At 37.2% G+C, this 21,856-nt stretch overlaps 1 protein-coding gene across 10 annotated transcripts in view; it reads left to right on the top strand.

Moving 5' to 3' along the window:
* Positions 1-14,607, top strand: part of magi2a (membrane associated guanylate kinase, WW and PDZ domain containing 2a) — a 314,903-nt gene extending 300,296 nt beyond the window's left edge. For 5 of the 10 annotated variants that reach the window (XM_067392232.1, XM_067392242.1, XM_067392235.1 and 2 more), the window contains 2 exons: positions 3,771-3,909; positions 9,472-14,607. In XM_067392232.1, coding sequence (XP_067248333.1) covers positions 3,771-3,909; positions 9,472-10,172 — 840 coding nt within the window. In that variant the 3' untranslated portion in view covers positions 10,173-14,607. Of the gene's footprint in view, positions 1-3,770; positions 3,910-4,669; positions 4,830-6,766; positions 6,878-9,471 lie in introns of those variants that run through there. The other 5 variants (XM_067392241.1, XM_067392239.1, XM_067392240.1 and 2 more) reach the window with 3 other exon arrangements.
* Positions 14,608-21,856: the final 7,249 nt, after the last annotated feature.

Below are 21,856 nucleotides of genomic sequence, written 5' to 3'. Positions count from 1 at the left end.
GCAGGAGCAAAAAACGAGAGACTCCTTGTCAATAATGAGAGAGTTGAGGTCTCACTGCTCTCTGCCCCTAATTTAAACAAGATCTTAATGAGTTATAAAAAACTTGCCGCCCGTCGCTGGCAGCGACCTGTCCAGACTTCCACATTATCCAGACCATTTGAGAGGATTTCTCCATTTGTTACTATAATTGGCTCGTTCATTTTCCTCAGCCCCTGGCCAATGAGTTCACAGACACAAGACAAGTTCAATGCACCTACATGCTTAGCATCAGCATATATGTGGGCACATTTTCAGGCATTACATTATGAATACTGACAGGTAAAGTGAATAACATTGATTATCTCTTCATCACGGCACATGTTAATGGGTGGGATATTTTAGTGAACGTGAACGTGAAAGTGAACATTTTATCCTTAAAGTTGATGTGTTAGAAGCAGGAGAAATGGGCAAGCGTAAGGATTTGAGCGAGTTTGTGCCAAATTGTGATGGCTAGACGACTTCAGAGCATCTTTAAAACTGCAGCTCTTGTGGGATGTTCCCGGTCTGCAGTGGTCAGTATCTATTAAAAGTGCTCCAAGGAAGAAACAGTGGTGAACTGGCGACAGGGTCATGGGCGGCCAAGGCTTATTGATGCATGTGGGGAGCGACGACTGGCCCATGTGGTCCGATCCAACAGACGAGCTACTGTAGCTCAAATTGCTACAGTTAATGCTGGTTCTGATAGAAAGGTGTCAGAATACACAGTGTATCGCAGTTTGTTGCGTATGGGACTGCATAGCCGCAGATGCCCATGCTGACCCCTGTCCACCGCCGAAAGTGCCAACAATGGGCACGTGAGCATCAGAACTGGACCATGGAGCAATGGAAGAAGGTGGCCTGGTCTGATGAATCATGTTTTCTTTTACATCACATGAATGGCCGGATGCGTGTGTGTCGCTTACCTGAGGAACACATGGCACCAGGATGCACTATGGGAAGAAGGCAAGCCGGTGGAGGCAGTGTGATGCTTTGAGCAATGTTCTGCTGGGAAACATCTTGGTGCCGGATACCGCAACACACCTTCAGGGGTCTAGTGGGGTCCATGCCTCGACGGGTCAGGGCTGTTTGGCAGCAAAAGCGGGACAAACAAAACATTAGGAAGGTGGCCTGATTCTTGTATTTACAGTATATAATAATAATAATTTATTATATTATATTATATTATATTATATTATATTATATTATATTATATTATATTATATTATATTATATTATATTATATTATATTATAAAAATGTATGTATTTTTTAAGAATATAATACATTATAAAATTTACTTCAATATAATAAACTAGTCAAAAATAGTCACTTGGTTTTCCATAACCAAAAAGAACAAAATGTAAGGGTCTGAAAACTGTCACGGGAACAGAATGAGACAGCGGAACGAGACAGTGGATCACTGACCGTGACAAAAACACATATTTATAAGTTGAAGTATTTTAACCTTTAACTTTTTAGGGTGCGTTCACACTTGTAGTTCGGTTCGTTTGGGTTATTTGGTTCGTTTGGGTTATTATTTTGACCAAAAAACAAAAACATTTAGTCCTGTTCCGATTAGCGTTCAGATTGGCAATTTTATCACCGAACCAAAAGATACTGAACCTAAAGGCATAGGGATACGTTCAACATCTGATTGGTCGGATTTTATGACGTATTGCCTATTTTGAGACAGAACTTATTGAACATCCAAAATCGTTTCCTTGTCCAAATACCCACACTTGCGGTCTTGGCCACTTGAGAGCTCATGCACGCAACAAGAAGTATGTGTGCAAGACTGTCCCATGTCTTAAAAATGCCCAAGTGCAGTGCCCTTAATGCACATTAAACCCACACTATCTTGAATACTGCTTCTGAGCAGTATTCGAGGCTAATCGTATCCCGTCGTGCACTATGTTTGGGAACTCACATGCCCCAAAATCACGAGATGTCAAGGAAAATATACAACTGTATAAGTTAAATTAATTATATATAATACATATAATTTGGTAGTAAAATATAAAGTGTTGCGCATTTTATTGATGCAAAGATGAGTGGGATATGTGTATTTTGTTCAACATTTGCAACTGCTTTTTATCATTTAAAGAAGCACCACAAATTTAATATCGTGTCTTCTGTTAGTTACATAGCGACCACTGAACATACATTTAGAAGTGTATTTTAAAATGCAAAGCACTTAAAATAATAATTAAAAAAAAAAAGCTCTGTAAACACATTTTTTTTGCAAGACTATAAGTGTGTCCCATCGGGTAATCAAAAGTTCTACACACACTTGCAGTCTTCACGCCCACTTGAACACTTGAGCCAAATACAGGAAATATGTCATATAAGTAGATAAGTGGTCAAGTGCAAAGACCGCAAATGTGGGTATTTGGACAGGGCTAAAGACAGAAATGCGCTTGTTGTGTATGCGTAGCCTGCATATAATAGTATTTTGGCCAGCTGGGAACTCGTGAAGAGCTTATAAAATGTGTAAAAGAGTCAAAACAGCAGCGGGAATCCCACCGTCACACACACACACAGAGACACGCGTCTGATGCCTGTGATGGGCAAACTCGCGACTATGATGAGAAAAACCGATATGCGTGAGGATTCTGTCCTATTTAGGGTCTCAATTTCATGTTTTTGGCTTGGTTTACATGTCTTTACTTCATGTTGTGTTCATATAACATTCGAACCTTATTAGAGTTTGTTTGGAAGCGGACCGAGACCCATCTTTCAGCGGTCTCTGTCCGCTTGTTTGGTGCGCACTACGATTTGGATGGCAGCATTCACACATGCTCAACTGAACCGCACTAACAAAGCAAACGCACCAGGGTTCATTTTAATCGAACCATACATGACAAGTGTGAACACACCCTTAAAAATGGAATGGTGGCAGACAAAGACACCTGCATGTCAACTTTTAAAAAATGGCAAAGACTGACAGATATTTAACAAATGAACAGTCTAAAAATCTATAACCTTTTTATTGCACAAAAATGTCCACGAAAAAAAAAAAAACTGAGCCCTACAGATGCATAATATGGAAAATAACAAGAATATTGCTCACAGCAAATGATATGACAGTCTGACAGTAATTGTTTTGAAATGTATTGTTTAAGGCGGTAGATTCGTTTCATGAGGCACTTTGATAGCTGTGCTTTAATAAAGATGAATTTAGAGACAGCACCACAGCTAAAAATAAATGATAAAAAAAATCTAGACCCCACCAATTGACTAGCTGACTATAGTAATTGACTAGTAATTATAGTATTGATCATACCACCTTCCTTTATATCAAGGAAAGGCAATTAACCAGTCCCTTATTATCCTCAGTAGTCGCACACCTTATTCACAGTTGATGAAGAGCATCAGTATTGTAGCTCGTAGGAGCCTCGTACCCATGATTCATTCATTCAGCGATGCTAATTCTGAAATTAATTGGTACTCTATCTCATTCATGACTGCTAATGCTGATTAGCGCTTAACCAAAACAGCCGACATGAGTTATAGACCTATATTGATCCTACTGAATAATTATCCTTAATAAATGATAGTCATATTATCATTAAAACCAGAGAGGGTGCAATTCAAAGCTGTCGAAAAATAATTACCGCTGTTCTGTTTGTGCATTTGCACATCTATCTTCACAAACGTAGGTATTTGAATGCGAATGTTTGTTTAGGATGGATTTTCCATCAAAAACACTTTTTTTCATATTGAGATAATAGCCATATTTTGTCTGTTTTACAGGTTGGTGATCAGATTATTGAAATAAATGGGGAGAGCACGAGGGATATGACCCACGCTCGGGCTATTGAGCTCATCAAATCGGGTGGCCGTAGAGTTCGCCTGCTGCTCAAGAGAGGCACAGGGCAGGTCCCTGAGTATGGTAGGTTTACACGAACTGTCTGAACATTTACCTTACTGCTCAGAATTGTCTACAGTATTAGATCACTTAGGTTACAGGGCCCAAAAGAGATGGAGTAACCATCAGCACAAGACAAATATTACCTCATCTTTGGAAGCGGTAATATTTTATTGGGTAACACATAGAATATGTATAATATAGCATTACATACAGCTCTGGAAAAAATTAAGAGACCACTCCAAGTTCAGAAATCAATGTTAAGTGGTTTCTTAATTTTTTCCAGAGCTGTATTTAGCATACATTTCATATGTTGTGAAATAATGCATTGACTTATTCACACCAGGAGCGAAATTTGTCTGGTTGACAGGTTTCATATGATATATTATTATCAATATTCTGCTCTCAGTAGGATTTTCTAGTAGGTACTTTATAGGAGGTCACCATCGGTTACAGTTTTCCTTTTTTTTAAGCAGTCTTAACATTCTCTAAACTGTACAGTAAGTGCAATTGTCAACTGTTTTATGGGACATCACAATGCAAAATGTAGTAACTCACCCAAAACATTTATTTCATGCTTCAAAACTAGTATTGTGTCATTAAAAGGCCAATGCCAACTTTTTTTTCATCACGTGAGCCACACTGGAGCCAACTCTGGAAATGTTTGTTATACTGTATATAAATTAGATTTTTGTTCTGTTTTTGTTGTTGTTGTTGTTGTTGATACTGCCTTCTTATTATACTATACAAGAACATATTTTTACAACATCTTTTTTATTTACAGATTTCAGTTTACTGGGAGATGTCAAGACTGTAATACAACCCGAATTCCGGAAATGTTGGGACGTTTTTTAAATGTGAATAAAATGAAAACTAAAAGACTTTCAAATCACACAAGCCAATATTTTATTCACAATAGAACATAGATAACATAAAAATGTTTAAACGGAGAAATTTTAAAATTTTTTCCACTAAATGAGCTCATTTCAAATTTGATGCCTGCTACAGGTCTCCAAAAAGTTGGCACGGGGGCAACAAATGGCTGAAAAAGCAAGAAATTTTGAAAAGGTTCAGCTGGGAGAACATCTAGCAACTGTTTAAGTTAATTGATATCACAGTTGCTCTGTAACATGATTAGCTACAAAAGGGATGTCTTGGAGAGGCAGAGTCTCACAGAAGTAAAGATGGGCAGAGCTGTGAAAGAGTGCGTAAAAAGATTGTGGAATACTTTAAAAACAATGTTCCTCAACGTCAAACTGCAAAGGCTTTGCAAATCTCATCATCTACAGTGCATAACATCATCAAAAGATTCAGAGAAACTAGAGAAATCTCTGTGCATAAGGAACAAGGCCAAAGACCTTTATCGGATACCCGTGGTCTTCGGGCCCTCAGACGACACTGCATCACTCATCGGCATGATCCAGAAACCACTGACGGTAAACACAATCCGCTGTGCCATCTGCAGATGCCAACTAAATCTCTATCATGCAAAAAGGAAGCCATATGTGAACATGGTCCAGGAGAGCTGTAGTGTCAAGGCTCTTTTAAAATGGTCTGTTTCAAAGTGGAAAAGTGTTCTATGGTCAGACGAGTCCAAATGTGACATTCTTGTTGGAAATCACAGATGCCATGTCCTCCAGGCTAAAGAGGAGGGAGCGTTCAGTTCAAAAGCCAGCATCTCTGATGTTATGGGGGTGCATAAGTGCATACGGTATGGGCAGCTTGCATGTTCTTGAAGGCACTATGAATGCTGAAAGGTATATAAAGGTTTTAGAGCAACATATGCTCCCCTCCAGATGACATCTATTTCAGGGAAGGCCTTGTGTATTTCATCAGGACAAAGCAAAACCACATACTGCAGCTATTCCAACAGCATGGCTTCGTCATAGAAGAGTCAAGGTGTTGAATTGGCCTGAATGCAGTCCAGATATTTCACCTACAGAAATATCTGTTGGAAACCTATATCAGTAAAGAATAGGACTAAATTTCAACACCAAAACTCCATAAACTCATAACCTCGATGACGTCTTCATGCTATTTTGCAAAGAAGAGGAGATGCTATACCATGGTAAACATGCCCCCCTCCAAACTATTTTGAGAATTGTAGTAGGCATCAAATTTGAAATGAGCTCATTTTGTGCATAAAAATTTCTCAGTTTAAAATTTCTGTTTAAACATTTGTTATGTTATCTGTGTTCTATTGTGAATAAAATAAAATATTGGCTTGTGTGATTTGAAAGTCTTCGTCCCAACATTTATACAGTACATTTATTTTGTAGCATGGTTACATGTAATAGATAGGCCTATTTATGGAATATACATTATATCTGATAATGGATCCTTTTGCATGTAATGGCTCACATGATGAAAGAATGTTTGTATGAATGAGAATGACAATTTCACTGAGAATCATCTCATCAGTCTTGATCAGCAAGTCTTGTACATTTAGTTATTGTGCAAATTGTATACAATTTTACATACTCTTTTGCACAAAAACATGTACAACTTGAATAAAATGAATAAGAAATCTAATAAAATCTGGTAAGAAAAAGATACAGGATCTAAACTTCGGAACTCATTCAAGAGCCAAAGCGATGGAGAAAAATCATTCTCTTGTACACTAATATTTAATAATAACCCCAAAAGGATTTTTGTAATACATTAAAACCCTTCCATTTTCCTGCTAACACAACACTATGACAGCATGCTCTTGGTATTAATGCAGGTGTAGCTATTCTTCTTCTATTTCATCAATGTTATTGGCTGTTAGTGAATAATTCTCACTTTCTTTCTCAAGTTTCCTCACTGAATACTATCTTGGCACTGATCTTAATACTGTCTTAGCCTGTGGCTGCTGTTCTAACCCTAATGATTGGTCTAGGTTGTTACTTCGCCTCTTATAGGAATGGTACCTTCCAGTCTCTCCATGTGCATGAAAAGTGACAACCATGGCTCCCCCTATTTCTTCCTAATGGGCCATCCTAAAGACACGGTTTGTAATAGAGTGCATGCGTTCTAACACACCAGTCCATCATTCTTTCTTGGAGTGCTGTGGTTTGGTTTGGTTTGGTTAGTTGTACTCTCTTTTGTGATTTTTCTTTGTGTGTGTGTGTGTGTGTGTGTGTGTGTGTGTGTGTGTGTGTGTGTGTGTGTGTGTGTGTGTGTTTATATATTATTTATTTTTATGTGTATGATAGCCTGTAGATTTTATATTTCTATCTGAATTAGCCATTGTTGCCAGGTAAAAATCTACTAAAAAGTCATGTTTTTAGTAAATGAGCAACACAGTGACGAATATTTTGTCATTTTATTTTGCACTATATATTTTGTTTTGCAATGTAATTATAAATGGTAATAAACACCCATTTTACCTGCATATATTTTACTAAAATTTTTCAAATATGCAGTGCTACAGAGGAATATCTCTGAACTTTTTTAGTGATGACACAAATCATTGAACACTTTAATGAAGTTTAAATCAGAGATGCTACTTAAATTATCTCTGTTTTAGCACTCTCGTACTCAAGTTGTAGCACAAGAAAAACTTGCCTACCGCTGTGGTCTTTAGGACAATTAATGGTGTAATAAAAAGTGCATTAAAATCATTGCGATAATAACATTGATTAATTTTATATCACCATCTAATATTATTACGCTTTCATAAACTTATAGTTTATTAAGTTTACTGTAGCTATGAGATCTCTGTTTTTCCTGTCGTTTAATACATTTGGCCAAAATCTTGTGTTATAAAAGATGAAGTGCAACTGTATTGGCTATGACCAGACGAAGACTTTCTTCTCTGCTCCTCAAATACATCAAATATTAGCCTTTACAAACATTGTGTTTTTTAAATAAAGAAAACAAATTCTGCTAAGATTTTTTAAGCCCTGTTAAATATATTAAAATATTCAAAATATTATCTAATCATACTCCATTTAGGTCATACAATGAAAGCACAGAGAAACATGTCTATTGAAATCCACGCATTGAAAGAGATGCATCAGATCTACTCTTAGACCAGGGAAGAGCAACTTCAGTCCTGAAGGGGCCATCCCTGCTTTGGACGCACATAAACTTAACATTTTTGTAACTGAATCTCCATTGTAATGAAAACGTAATGCCTATGAAACAACCCTGTGTGCACTTGCCTTTGAATTCCACTCACACTCGGCCATCTCTTCTCATGCATTTAGTATCCCACTGCGATCTCTGTGGCGCCACAAAAGCCTAGCTGAAATACAGTCATCATGAGATGGTTGTGTCAGCCTCTATGGTTTTATATTCCATACCTGTCTTCTATTTCACAGTGAAGAACCCTTTATGAGCTTGGATTCATCTTTTTCCTCTATAGGCTAGTGATTTCTGCTGCACCTGGGCCATATAAATGACAGAAAATTTACCCCAGTAGAGTAAGAAAAAGCTAGCACAGAGATACAATGATACATTATTGTTTACCCTTGCTATATTTCTCTGTACTTGAAGCTTGATGATAAAGCAATATTGTTTTAAGTGTTTGTTTTCTTCTGTTGAAATGAATTCCCAGCCAATTTGTCTGTTAGCACACCTTAAAATGGCCGCCTGGGTGCATCTGTGTTGCATAGGTTGGTATAAAGCTGAGCAGTCCTCAGTGTATCCTGCAATATATGCGGTGACAGGTAGGATTAGAGATGTATAATGAGAATATTAAGGTTGGTGACCCTCTTTCAGTTTGGGTTGTGGTTGTGGATTGTGGGTGTCACTCCAATATAAGCATCTCGGTATGAAGTGATGTGTGTGTGTGTGAGGAGGTGGATAGCAGGAGAAGACAATGGGGAAACCTGATTATTCCACACCCAGTAGACACATATGAAACTGGTTTATTGGCTGAAAACTATCACATTTCCTGTCAGTAAAGGAAGCTGGTTTTGTATGGTATGTAAACAAGCTAATATAGTGCTCTGTGTCCTTATAAAAAGTGGCAATTCCATGATGCACTGATATTATCAGTTGGTAATACCATAGTGCTTTGATATTTACCATGGTACTGTATTTATTTTACTTCAACATACTTCAAACATACTTTATGGAATTATCATAATACAGGTCCTAATCCCATAGCATTTTCATTGTACCATGTGCAAAAAAACAATGGTAATACATTGTACTTTTTGGTACTTTTTTGTTAGTGTGGTTTGTGTGATTTTTTTTTTCCCCCCAAACCGATTCAGCACAAACCCCACCACACAGCTGATTCTAACGCATATTGGTCATGATAATCTCAGTGTCGACATAACACTGAAACAAATAATATTTCCTAACCCCAATCTAAATCCTAACCTTAACCTATCATCATAGCATTGGTACTGTAGATAGCATTACTGTTTGTTGCAATCGGATCCATGATATTTCTGAACTTTTCTTGCAGGGTGGGGTTTACCCTGAACTGGTTTGGTGGAAAAATATTACGATTTGTGTGGTTCATGTTCGTTAGTTAGCACCTCTTTGCCAGTGTTAGATTTGGTTCCACTATTTTTTTTTTATTCTGGTGTGTGAGTGTTTCCATTTGTGCTTATTTCTCTGGATATAACTGTTGTTATGTTTCCCCAGCAGATAGTCCCGCCCCCTGGGATGCTCACACTACAGCCTCCCCAAGTCTGTCGGAAGTAGCACCACCCCTCGACAGCTTATCTAATCCATCAGCTTCTTCTCATGTGAACCCACCCACTGACCCACCTCATACATTGTCCTTGGAAGCAGCAGGTCCAGACTGTTCCCAGGGTCCTAGAGGCCCAGAGAGTAGGGCTCTGGAGCAGACCAGTGTGGGGAAGAGGTCAGCCATGGCAGGTGGAGTTGGGGGTGGGACCAAGCAGAGGGAGGGTAGCAGGACCAACCGTTGCTCTAGTGGAGGGAAGGTTCAGCAACAATACCTTGATGAACTTGCGGGAGAGCCCAAATCCCACAAAAGCAGCCGGGCGAAGTCCAAGGAGCGCAGGAGGGAAAGGAGCAACACACCATCTCGAAAGAGAGACTCGCCCAAAACTTTACCAACTGACACCAATATGAATGGGGGAAACGGATGCCTAGATGGTAGCAACAACCAACAAGGAACTCTGGTGCCATTAAAAGCCCTACCAAAGGAACCAGAGAAAGGGCAAATGAGCCAAGAGAGTCGTCCCAGCCACAACTCCAAGACCAGCAGCAGTGCATCAGGCAGGAAGGCCACAGTATCCCCAGGGCCCTGGAAGATCCCTGGTACGGACAAGCTACCTAGTACCCTACGCTCAGCCACCTCCACCATCAGCAGATAACATCTCACCCCAATCTTAAGCCCAAGTTTAGACCTTACTTTTGGCCTTGACTTCTTTCAGTCAACTCTTGGACCAAACATTGGGCCATGATCTGCCTTTTTTGGGACTGGTTGGGCTTGGACTCTGCTTGATTGCTTTTCACAGGCTTTCTCTACTTAGTAGAGATCTGTTTTAAAAATGACTAGGTACCACCCTCCCACAATCCTCGCTAAAGAACTTTCCATGCATTTCTAGACAGAGCATTTTTTATTTATATTTTATTCTAAGTTATTTTAACAGATATGACACCCACCACCTTAAGAACTGGAAGCATTCACTCCAAAAATGGAACCACGGTAGAATGAGTGATGCATGTAGCGTGCTAAAAGAAACCCAGACTGGTTTGAACTGTTGGGGAAAAGCACTCAAGACTCAGAGATGTACATGCATAGAAAATCACTTACTGACTCTAAACCACCACTGGTGGCTACAGCAATTTTTATACACTTTCATAAAAAATGAAGAATACTGAAGGAGTTACCTGACATACAGTTTTTGTGTATTTGAAGAATGAATATGATTAAAAAGATTCTATATGAGCGGACACTCGACTATGGAACTCTGCCTTAAAGACTGACCTGCAGATGTCTGTATAAGGGTTGGTAAAATGGATATAGAAATAGATATATTATAATGACTACATATATGTGAGACATATTGTAAATATGGTCTTTATACACCATTGTGACCCCATACTGGAGTATTGACATCATACACAGTGTAAGTTAGAAGAGTGTAATCTAGAATTCATTCCTACTCCACTTTAAGGTGCGTTCCCACTGACAGCGATTTAAACTCAAGTGGTTGCTATAGGTGTTCCTACTCAACTCAATATCGAACTGTAAAAGGATACAGATCACATGACCTTCACTGTCTTCACTGACACTGGTAGTTGCCACCTCCAGTTCAAGATCTCAATGGCAACGGCCGCTTGTGTCACTTAAAATCGCCAACCCTCATTGATGATTAATGACTTGCTGAAAATTGCTATCAGTGTGAGCACCTCTTGAGACCACTGATTGGTCAGTTGCTCTTTCTGAAGGAGCCATTGGGCTTTGACCTTCTCTTGGTTCAATCTATTCTCCCTTTACTTGACTACATGAACAAAGCAATTCGAAGGAGCCCAAGGTTTCAATGAAATATAGAAAGTTTTGATTAGGGCAGAGTGCCTTATGCCAGGAGTGTCCAATCCTTGAGGGCCACTGTCCTGCAGAGTTTAACTCCAATCCTAATTAAACACACCTGACCTGCTAATCAAGGTATTTGGAATTACTAGAAATGTCCAGGTAAGTGTTTTGGGCCAGTTAGAGATAAAATATTCCAGTGGGCCAGTGTTTTGAGATAAAATATTCAGTACATTGGCTCTCCAGGAGCAGGATTGGACACACCTGCCTTATGCCAACCACTTTATTTGAGCTCCGAATTCTAGGAAACGACATCAAGACGAAAAGAAAAAAAATGCAGGGTGCTATAAATTAATTTGACCATTGTTCTGTTGAAACTGTGCAACAGTAACACCAGAAATGAATAAGTATGTTGCTGTATCCCTATCTCTGAATGCTGATTGTTGTCTAGATCAACTGAGAGGCCGGTTTATGTCCACAGTATAGATATATCAATATAAAATTGAAAGCTATTTTCGTACATAGATAGAAATAGAGTTGGCAGTCTTCTAAGAGAAGTGCAGATATTTATTAATGATATCTCTGAGAGGAGTTCAAATGTTTGTTGAGCACTTTGTCTTTAAATAGACATATATACATATAGAATGCAGTACTGTTAAGAGTAAATGCTGTGCATCCATGATATTCATTGAATATTTCTGAGGAAGTTAATTCTCAAAATCCTGCTATAAAGATTTGTTTATTAACATACCAATATAAAATATTGTGTGATGGTAAGTCTCTTTCACATGATTCACGTCAGGGCTTCAACTCACCTCTCAACATGCTTGTTGTGAAAACATCATGCTCTTTGCACTCTTTACAAAGGGTGATTTTTACAAGCTTGCTAATAGCAAATTGTGAAAGCAAATGAAAATGGTGACGAATGCTATTTTGTCATGCGTAGTTTTTTCCGAATGTTATTATCTACCTTTGACGCTGTGCTGGGGATGCTGTAACTTCATGTATATATATATACACATGGTCTCTCAATCTCTACTAGCTTAGCTAGTAAGCTAAGATGTTATCTTGCTAAGCAAAGGCTAACTGAAAACTCAATGAAACCATTAAAAGGTCTCAGCCAATGGAATTTATGTAGGGTTTCTTTGGCTACGCTTTGAAATGTCAGCAGTAAATGGGGTCAAAGTTTAAATAGTTTGAACTTTGAGTGTCACATTATACATCTGCATGAAACATGCCATGGTGGCTTAAGGCCTGTAAACACAGAGAGCGATGACGGTAACAATAACTATAATTATAAAGTCTTAATAATTCTTAAAATTCTATGAGAATAGGAAAATCCACCTCAAAACAGAGGAGCGATAGGCCTATCATTGAAATCACTTTCAGAACATTTTTTTTTTTCCAGCTGATGAATGATAAATACATTGACAGCCAATCAGAATCCACCTGACAAGAGCTCAAGCAATTTAAAGCAGCGGATGACAAATCTGTGTGTGCTTATAATAAAAAAAAAAAAAACATTACTGTCCGTTGGTGTGGAATTGCTGTGTGCATCAATGTAGCATAGTTTATTGCTATAGTTATCTTTAGTTCTTGGCGTGAATGAGACTTGATACTCTAGCTCAGGGATGGGATACCTAGAGGGCCACTGTCCTGCAGAGTTTAGCTCCAATCCTGATAAAAACTCAACTGCCTTTAGCTTTCTAGTGATCCTGAAGACATTAGCTTGTTCAGGTCTCTTTGATTAGGATTGGAGCTAAACTCTGCAGGACCGAAGTTGCCCATCCCTGCTCTAACTTGATCCATAGAATTTAATGGATTGGGGAACATTGATGTGAGTCATGTGAAAGGGCACTTAATACCTGGCTTTAAAATGTAATCAGGAATGTTAAAGTGTAACCGAACAAACTTTAGGTTACATCTGGGCCTCATTATACATTCTTATCCTGCAGTGTATTTGAATATTTCATATTTTTGTGAGTTATGTTGCCATTAATGTCACTGTCATTAATAAATACACCATTTCAGCATCACTTAAAGGTGGAATGGGTAATTTCTGTGCAACTGGATGATTTGGCATTAAACAAAACTACAAAACTGGGCTAACAAAATAGCATTGGCGCAACCAATTGCATGATTTTGAGGGAGTGTCTTCATTGTTCAACCAATTTTATGACACAGAAATCACACACCCAATGGTGCTTCATTGTGTATTTTTCCTGCAATACTGTCAAACATTTTGTACAACTACTCACTTCTTTTATAATTTTAATAATTATATACATGTCAGCTCCACTTCCCATCTAAAAGGACCCCAGAGAAGACCTCATTCGTTCTATCCATTGTCATAGTATCGTCTCTACAATATTCATCTCCCACAGACATAAAGCGATGACTGGTTCTACTGATGCTCTTTGACAACTGTTGTGGATGACAAGGAGAGCTGACAATGATCTAGTCATTACAAGATAGTGCTAACAATTCTCTGATAAAGACAAATTAATTGAAGCACTCCAAAAGCGAGCGTGCCTCAGTGGCTATTAATTTCTGAGTGATACAACCTTAGAAATCCCAGACAGACATTGTCAAAGCAAATGTATTTTCCATAGAGTACCAGCAAAGATTGTGCGTGCATAAGAATGAGCTGGATCACTAAAAACGCTTTAAAATCTCTCCATAGTGTTAGACAGGAGCTTGGTTTAAAGTACAAAATCATTTTGGTTTTACGAATTAGGAACAAAGAATCTTAAGGCCAGAGATATACTCTACGCATCTATGCAAATATTTGGCTAGCTCATTTGTACATCCTTACGGAGCCCCGCATTGTGTGCAAGATTTACTAATTCGTTCCCTCGATTTACTAAATCGAGCACACGATGTATTGAAACGTGCGCATGATTTACGTCATTTCAATAGAAATCTGGAATTTCGTGTGTTGGCGAAATATTTCCTCAACAGGTTCAATCAAGTTGATCGATCGTGGTTTTGCTGTGTTTGTCTAGCTGCTTGCTTTGAAAGTGACTTCTGTGTGAGCTGTGCTTCATACATCGCTACACTAATTACAATAGACAAGCTTTTTTGTCCATGAAAATTTGATGACTACACATTCATTCAATTAGCTAGCTATTAACATGTCGATTGAACTTTAAAAGCTGAACTTAAACTTTTGGTCAACTGACGCTAATTTCCTGATGCTAATACCGCGTTAAGAAAACATGTCATGTTATGAAAGCATTATGTACGGAAGAGGATTAGGGACAAGCAGTAATAAAAACAAATTAAAAAAAACATCTCGAGATTAAAGTTGTTAAATTTCAAGGAAAAAGTCGAGATAAAATGTTGAGAATAAAGTTATTAAATTATGAGAAAAAGTTGTTAAATTACAAGAAAAAATGCATTAAATTACGAATTTGTTCTCATTATTTAACAACTTTTTTCTCGTAATTTAATGACTTTATTCTCATAATTTAATGACTTTATTCTCAACATTTTATCTCGACTTTTTTCTCGAAATTTAACGACATTTTTCTCAGAATTTAACGAATTTGTTCTCGTAATTTAACAACTTTTTTCTCGTAATTTAATGACTTTATTCTCAACACTTTATCTCGACTTTTTTCTCGAAATTTAATGAGTTTTTTCTCGTAGTTTCACGAGTTTATTCTCAACATTTTATCTCGACTTTTTTCTTGAAATTTAACAAGTTTTTTCTCGAAATTTAACAACTTTAATCTCGAGATGGTTTTATTTTTTTATTATTGCTTGGCCCTAATCCTCTTCCGTAATTCTGACATATTTTGGAAAACAACAAGAAAATAATGTGATTAGCTTGCGTACTTAGCAGCATTTGCATTTGTATACTTGTTTAGGCTATGTTTCTGGCCTTAGGGTTTTCATTTTGTAGAGTAGCAAGTTTGTTTAAAAAGAGAGAATAGTGTCAGTGCTTTGGCACTGCTTTTCCATTTAATTTGTCTCGAGTTTGCCAAATGCTGAAGAGACGTTACCGAAATGATTCAGCCTAATGAGTTGAGTTGATTTATCAGTGGCGCCATGGTGGCAACGCAATGCCCTAAAGGGGCTCTGTATCACTGTGTAGAACTTAAAAAAAACAGTGTGGTTCACCCTGTACAGCTAAAAATTATAAATATGACACTATGTACTATGACCTAGTCACAAAATCTGTAAGTGAGCTACTATTTTTATGAAATGCAACTCGATGGATATATACTTACTTTTGCAGAGCTCTTGTTTACTGTATGATATTTACTGAAATACTGTCAAATAAAACCTTGACATTGTGTAAAGTATTCAAGTAAAATGCAAGTGTTTTATGAGTGTTTTACTTCATTGTTGGTCTGCACTGATTTCCTGCTGCACGATTTGTAATCATGTAAACAGGTTAAACGGTCTTTATTCAAAAGAAGATGCTGAAGTTTTCGTTTATAGAATAGTTCATCATGGTGCTGCCAGACATACGATAATTATTGTATTTGTACGATAATTTTGACCTCTGTACGATGTACGATCAATAATGAAAAAAATCACATAATGTACGATAATTTCAAATGATGGTTGTTGTAATCATAGGACTTCTGTACTTATTGATCTAGCTGTGGATTTTGTCATTTATTATTCACCCTCATGCCGTTCCACACCTGTAAGACCTTCGTTAATCTTCGGAACGCAAATTGAGATATTTTTGTTAAAATCCGATGGCTCTGTGAGGCCTCCATAGACAGCAATGACATTTCCTCTCTCAAGATCCATCAATGTACTAAAAACATATTTAAATCAGTTCATGTGAGTACAGTAGTTCAATATTAATATTATAAAGCGACGATAATATTTTTGGAGCGCCACAAAAAACAAAATAACGAATTATTTAGTGATGGCCGATTTCAAATACGCTGATTCATAACGCTCCGAATCTTCCTGAAGCAGTGTTTTGAAATCGGCCATCACTATATAATTCCTTATTTTGTTTTGTTTTTTTGGCACACCAAAAATATTCTCATTGCTTTATAATATTAATATTGGACTACTGAACTCACATGAACTTATTTATGTTTTTAGTACATTAATGGATCTTGAGAGAGGAAATGTCATTGCTGGCTATGCAGGCCTCACTGAGCATAGATTTCAATAAAAATATCTTAATTTGTGTTCCAAAGATGAGCGAAGGTCTTACGGGTGAGGATGAGGGTGAGTAATTAATGACATTATTTTCATTTTTGGGTGAACTAACTTTTTAAGGTACAAACTTTAATGAAGCAACTGCAGCATCTGACCCAAAGACTCATGCAAACTCCAAGTCTTCCTAAAGAGTCCCACAAAGAACATTTTGATTCTGTAAAAAAAAAAAAAAGTAGAATAACTTAAAGTCTGGGGCAAGACAGACATTTGATTGTTCACTGACCCCAATTTGATTATGCCAGCAAAATATAGAAATAACCCATCATAGTTCTATTGAAACACTTCTGAAATTGCAAAGTATTTCAGTTCAACAATTCAGTTTTGATGTCAAAGTGTTTTGACTGCATTATTAAAACAGTGATTACTGTAGTGACTTACCATATATTTCATGTTTGTGGCTGAGGGAGAACACCTTACCCAGACAAATCAGGTGTCGGTTACTGTATTCAGCCTTTACAAAAGACAAGATCATCTATATTTGATCACAAACAGACAGATAGAAAGACAACACACAGCAGAAAGCAATGAATGATACAGAGGATAACTAACAGTGGCCAACAATAAAAATGTCTTATCATTTTTAGCAACTTTCTTCAGGTCTCAAACAGCAAATAATTCTATTTTTTAGACTGACCACAAAAAAATATGTCAACAGAGAAAGTGACGCTGGTCACGTTTTGCCTAAATAGCGGGGGAGACCATGTTTAAAATACCAAAAAAAATGAAAGTTTACTTTAGCAGGTGTACACAGGCCGGTTTTAGGTTGTTGCTTAATATATATCTACTAATACATTCATATGTTTGTAATGTATGAAGCTGGAAAATTCCGATCCGCCAAAAACATCTGTTTGTTTTTGATTTTATCATCTCTATGGCGGTCAGCTCACGTGACATTGCGGTGGTGAATTGGCCACTCATGAAAGTTTGTATTATCGTCATGCGTTTTAAAGACATAGTTTAAACGCACATAGAAAAAAAATGTAAATACAGTGTTGTAGCACATCCTTGGCTGCATTCCTCAAAAGTATTGTGAGCTTAAATAATGCCTTTCTTGGGGAAACACAGCCCTGATTGGTGGCATGCTGCTGTCTATTCTGATAATGATAATCAAAAACAGAAAATCACTCACTGCTCTTGTTTGAATAACTTTAGTACCAATTTCTTACCCAAATATGATCCAGCGCGGAGATAAACACTGCGAACTGTTTACAGCCAGCGCACTCAGGGGAGGAGCTAATTGTTTCTGTCAGCAGTTGTGGGCGGGGCCTGTTTCTATGTGACGTCACAGCATAAAGCTTAGAATGTTTCGCTCGCTGCTTCATTTGGAGACGGTCTCTCGACCTGGTGTATTTATATGGATCACTTTCACAAGTGCTTATAACTTATAATTTTTTTTTCTTCAACCGTTATGACTAGGGTGACCAGACGTCCCGTTTTTCCCGGGACAGCCCCGTATTTCAACTCAAATTTTAGTGTCCCGACTTATTATGAAAAAATCATGTTTTGTCCCGTATTTCATCGTTAATATATATATATATATATATATATATATATATATATATATATATATATATATATATATATATATATATATATATATTTTTTTTTTTTTTTTTTTTTTTTTTTTTGCTGAGTGATAGCGTGAGTACTCTCATACGGAAATAACCTAATAAAACTAGCAAATCACCTCATAGTATATTTTAGAGAAAAAAAAAATCCATCCAATAAGAGAAGGCAGAAGGACAATTCCATCCAATCACAATTCCCTTAATCAACGTGCAGACATGGTGCGTTCAAGTCATGTCGGAAAGATCGTATTTACGAGCAGAACTGACATGAATGCCACCACAATGTCGTAAATACCAGTGGGAAGCTCGTAATTTTCTTTAAGCTCCGATCTGTACGAGTTGGGGGCGTGTCAGTCAGAAACATGGCGAAATACCACAATATTACAGGTATTTAGCAGTGAATTGTCAGGCTTTTCTATTTACAACAAAGTAAGCTGATTCCCAGCAAAAAATACAATAGCATCACAGTATAAAAATGTAATATGCAACAATAAAGTTTACAACAGCTTCATAAATTAATTAAAAAACATAAAAAAGCAACATACAACTAATGTACATTATTTGCTCTACATTTTCTAGAAGCAGAAGTGTTGTAATTTTGTGTAATTAATTTAGAGAAGGCACACCGCCATCATACTCCGACGAAAGTGACTTGAACGCACTTACCGTCGTACACACGATTTCCCACCTCGTAAATACGAACTTCCCAGGAAGACTTGAACGCACCATTAGTGAAGGCGGAATCCGACGTCACAGTTAAGTGTACAGTATATGAGATGAGAGGACGGATAAGCTTGTCTCAGGTGCAAAGATGTCAAAGAAGCGTGCGTGTACATTTAACGACGATCTTCAAAAAGAGTTTACATTTCTCAAAAGAGAGTCTATCAGAGGCAAGTAAATTAAGATGCTCACGGAGGGCGAGCCGACATTACGCAGCATATGCACACAAAAAGCACATGGATGCTGCTAAAAGTAAGTGTGCTACTCCAAGTCTCAGCGAATTTTTTGTGAAGCAAAGTTGCGAATCTGATAAAGTGTTGTGGGTCTGTGGGTTCTGTGTCTGTCCCGTATTCCACTCTGAGAAATCTGGTCACCCTAGTTATGACATACTGGAATTTAGATTTCTTGGCCACACAGATTTGCACATTGAGGGCTTCAGGCAAGTCGAAAGTGCAAAATAATATATCTACTCTAACAAGACAAGCAGGCATGAGACTACAACAGATGCCAGAGTCACCAACAAGTAGGATTTGACAAATAAGTAACTTATAAGTCAGATAAGTTTTAGTTAATGGTACACTATGTGTAAGTTGTCAGATAAGTTGTAGTTAAAGGTACACTACGTGTAAGTTGTCAGATAAGTTGTAGTTAAAGGTACACTATGTGTAAGTTGTCAGATCAGTTTTAGTTAAAGGTACACTATGTGTAAGTTATCAGATAAGTTGTAGTTAAAGGTACACTATGTGTAAGTTGTCAGATAAGTTGTAGTTAAAGGTACACTATGTGAAAGTTGTCAGATAAGTTGTAGTTAAAGGTACACTATGTAAGTTATCAGATAAGCTGTAGTTAAAGGTGCATTACGTGTAAGTTGTCAGATAAGTTGTAGTTAAATGTACACTATGTAAGTTGTCAGATAAGTTGTAGTTAAAGGTACACTATGTGTAAGTTGTCAGATAAGTTGTAGTTAAAGGTACACTATGTGTAAGTTGTCAGATAAGTTTTAGTTAAAGGTACACTATGTGTAAGTTATCAGATAAGTTGTAGTTAAAGGTACACTACGTGTAAGTTGTCAGATAAGCTGTAGTTAAAGGTACACTATGTGTAAGTTGTCAGATAAGCTGTAGTTAAAGGTACACTACATGTAAGTTGTCAGATAAGTTATAGTTAAAGGTACACTATGTGTAAGTTGTCAGATAAGTTGTAGTTAAAGGTACACTATGTGTAAGTTATCAGATAAGTTGTAGTTAAAGGTACACTACGTGTAAGTTGTCAGATAAGCTGTAGTTAAAGGTACACTATGTGTAAGTTGTCAGATAAGCTGTAGTTAAAGGTACACTACATGTAAGTTGTCAGATAAGTTATAGTTAAAGGTACACTACGTGTAAGTTGTCAGATAAGTTGTAGTTAAAGGTACACTATGTGTAAGTTGTCAGATAAGCTGTAGTTAAAGGTACACTACATGTAAGTTGTCAGATAAGTTGTAGTTAAAGGTACACTACGTGTAAGTTGTCAGATAAGTTGTAGTTAAAGGTACACTACGTGTAAGTTGTCAGATAAGTTGTAGTTAAAGGTACACTATGTGTAAGTTGTCAGATAAGTTTTAGTTAAAGGTACACTATGTGTAAGTTATCAGATAAGTTGTAGTTAAAGGTACACTACGTGTAAGTTGTCAGATAAGCTGTAGTTAAAGGTACACTATGTGTAAGTTGTCAGATAAGCTGTAGTTAAAGGTACACTACATGTAAGTTGTCAGATAAGTTATAGTTAAAGGTACACTACGTGTAAGTTGTCAGATAAGTTGTAGTTAAAGGTACACTATGTGTAAGTTGTCAGATAAGCTGTAGTTAAAGGTACACTACATGTAAGTTGTCAGATAAGTTATAGTTAAAGGTACACTACGTGTAAGTTGTCAGATAAGTTGTAGTTAAAGGTACACTACGTGTAAGTTGTCAGATAAGTTGTAGTTAAAGGTACACTATGTGTAAGTTGTCAGATAAGTTATAGTTAAAGGTACACTACGTGTAAGTTGTCAGATAAGTTGTAGTTAAAGGTACACTATGTAAGTTATCAGGGTAGGGTTGCACCAGCCGTTCGTAAGTTCTTTCTTAAATTGGAACGTAAAGTCCACACTAGTGGCTTAGTAACTACTAACTAGTTTGTAACTAACTCTGTACTTTATTCGGTTGCACCATTTGTTCTTAAGGCAGAACGTAGCTAGTAGCTCGTAAGGTCTCCGTAAAGTAATGCGTAGTCGCATAATATGATGTTTACCTTCAGTGATCCTTCAAATACAGGAGCAGAAGTTGTTGAAATTCCGTGAATTTCAGTTTATCCTTCATCCTGACTTATTTTGCCTCACGTAGCTAACAGTAAAAATAAGTTCCCATTAAATATAATAGCCTACTACTTAATCATAAATGTTTTTATACGTAAATAACATTCAGAAACTGTAGCCTATTTGAAACTAAATTAATAAGGATAAATAAAAAACATAATAAATTACATTTATTGATTATGACTGATTTTATTTGACATGCACAACACGGAGTGATAGGACCGATGCACAGCGGCGCGCTGTTTAACGGGTTCGTGTTGAAGAGTGTCTAACAAAGTAATCTTTTCACATGATGTTCTCTCTCTTAAAATTTAAGAGAGTGTAAATGTCAGCAGCATCATATAGGCTATGTGTAAAGAATGAAGTCTGTCAGGTAAAACAAGAGCTTATTGATGCAGTTCAGTCAGTCTGCTATTTTATTCCAACCGTTACTCCTGATAGGAGGCTTCCGTAAATATTTAGTGTATACGTAGAGTTACGCTTCAACTAAGTTTAATGGTGCAACACAAAAATATTTAGTAGTGCGCAAGTTGTAACTTAGTGCCCATTTACGTCAAAACTAGTCTACGTTGTAACTTGCGCACAGCTGGTGCAACTGGCCCCAGGTAACCTGTAGTTAAAGGTGCATTACGTGTAAGTTGTCAGATAAGTTGTAGTTAAAGGTACACTATGTAAGTTATCAGATAAGTTGTAGTTAAAGGT

The sequence above is a fragment of the Chanodichthys erythropterus genome, chromosome 8, assembly GCF_024489055.1.
Source record: "Chanodichthys erythropterus isolate Z2021 chromosome 8, ASM2448905v1, whole genome shotgun sequence".
In the NCBI taxonomy this organism is placed as follows: Eukaryota; Metazoa; Chordata; class Actinopteri; order Cypriniformes; family Xenocyprididae; genus Chanodichthys; species Chanodichthys erythropterus.
The sequence above is the reverse complement of the archived record's forward strand: the minus strand, read 5'-3'. Positions and strand labels throughout refer to the sequence as shown.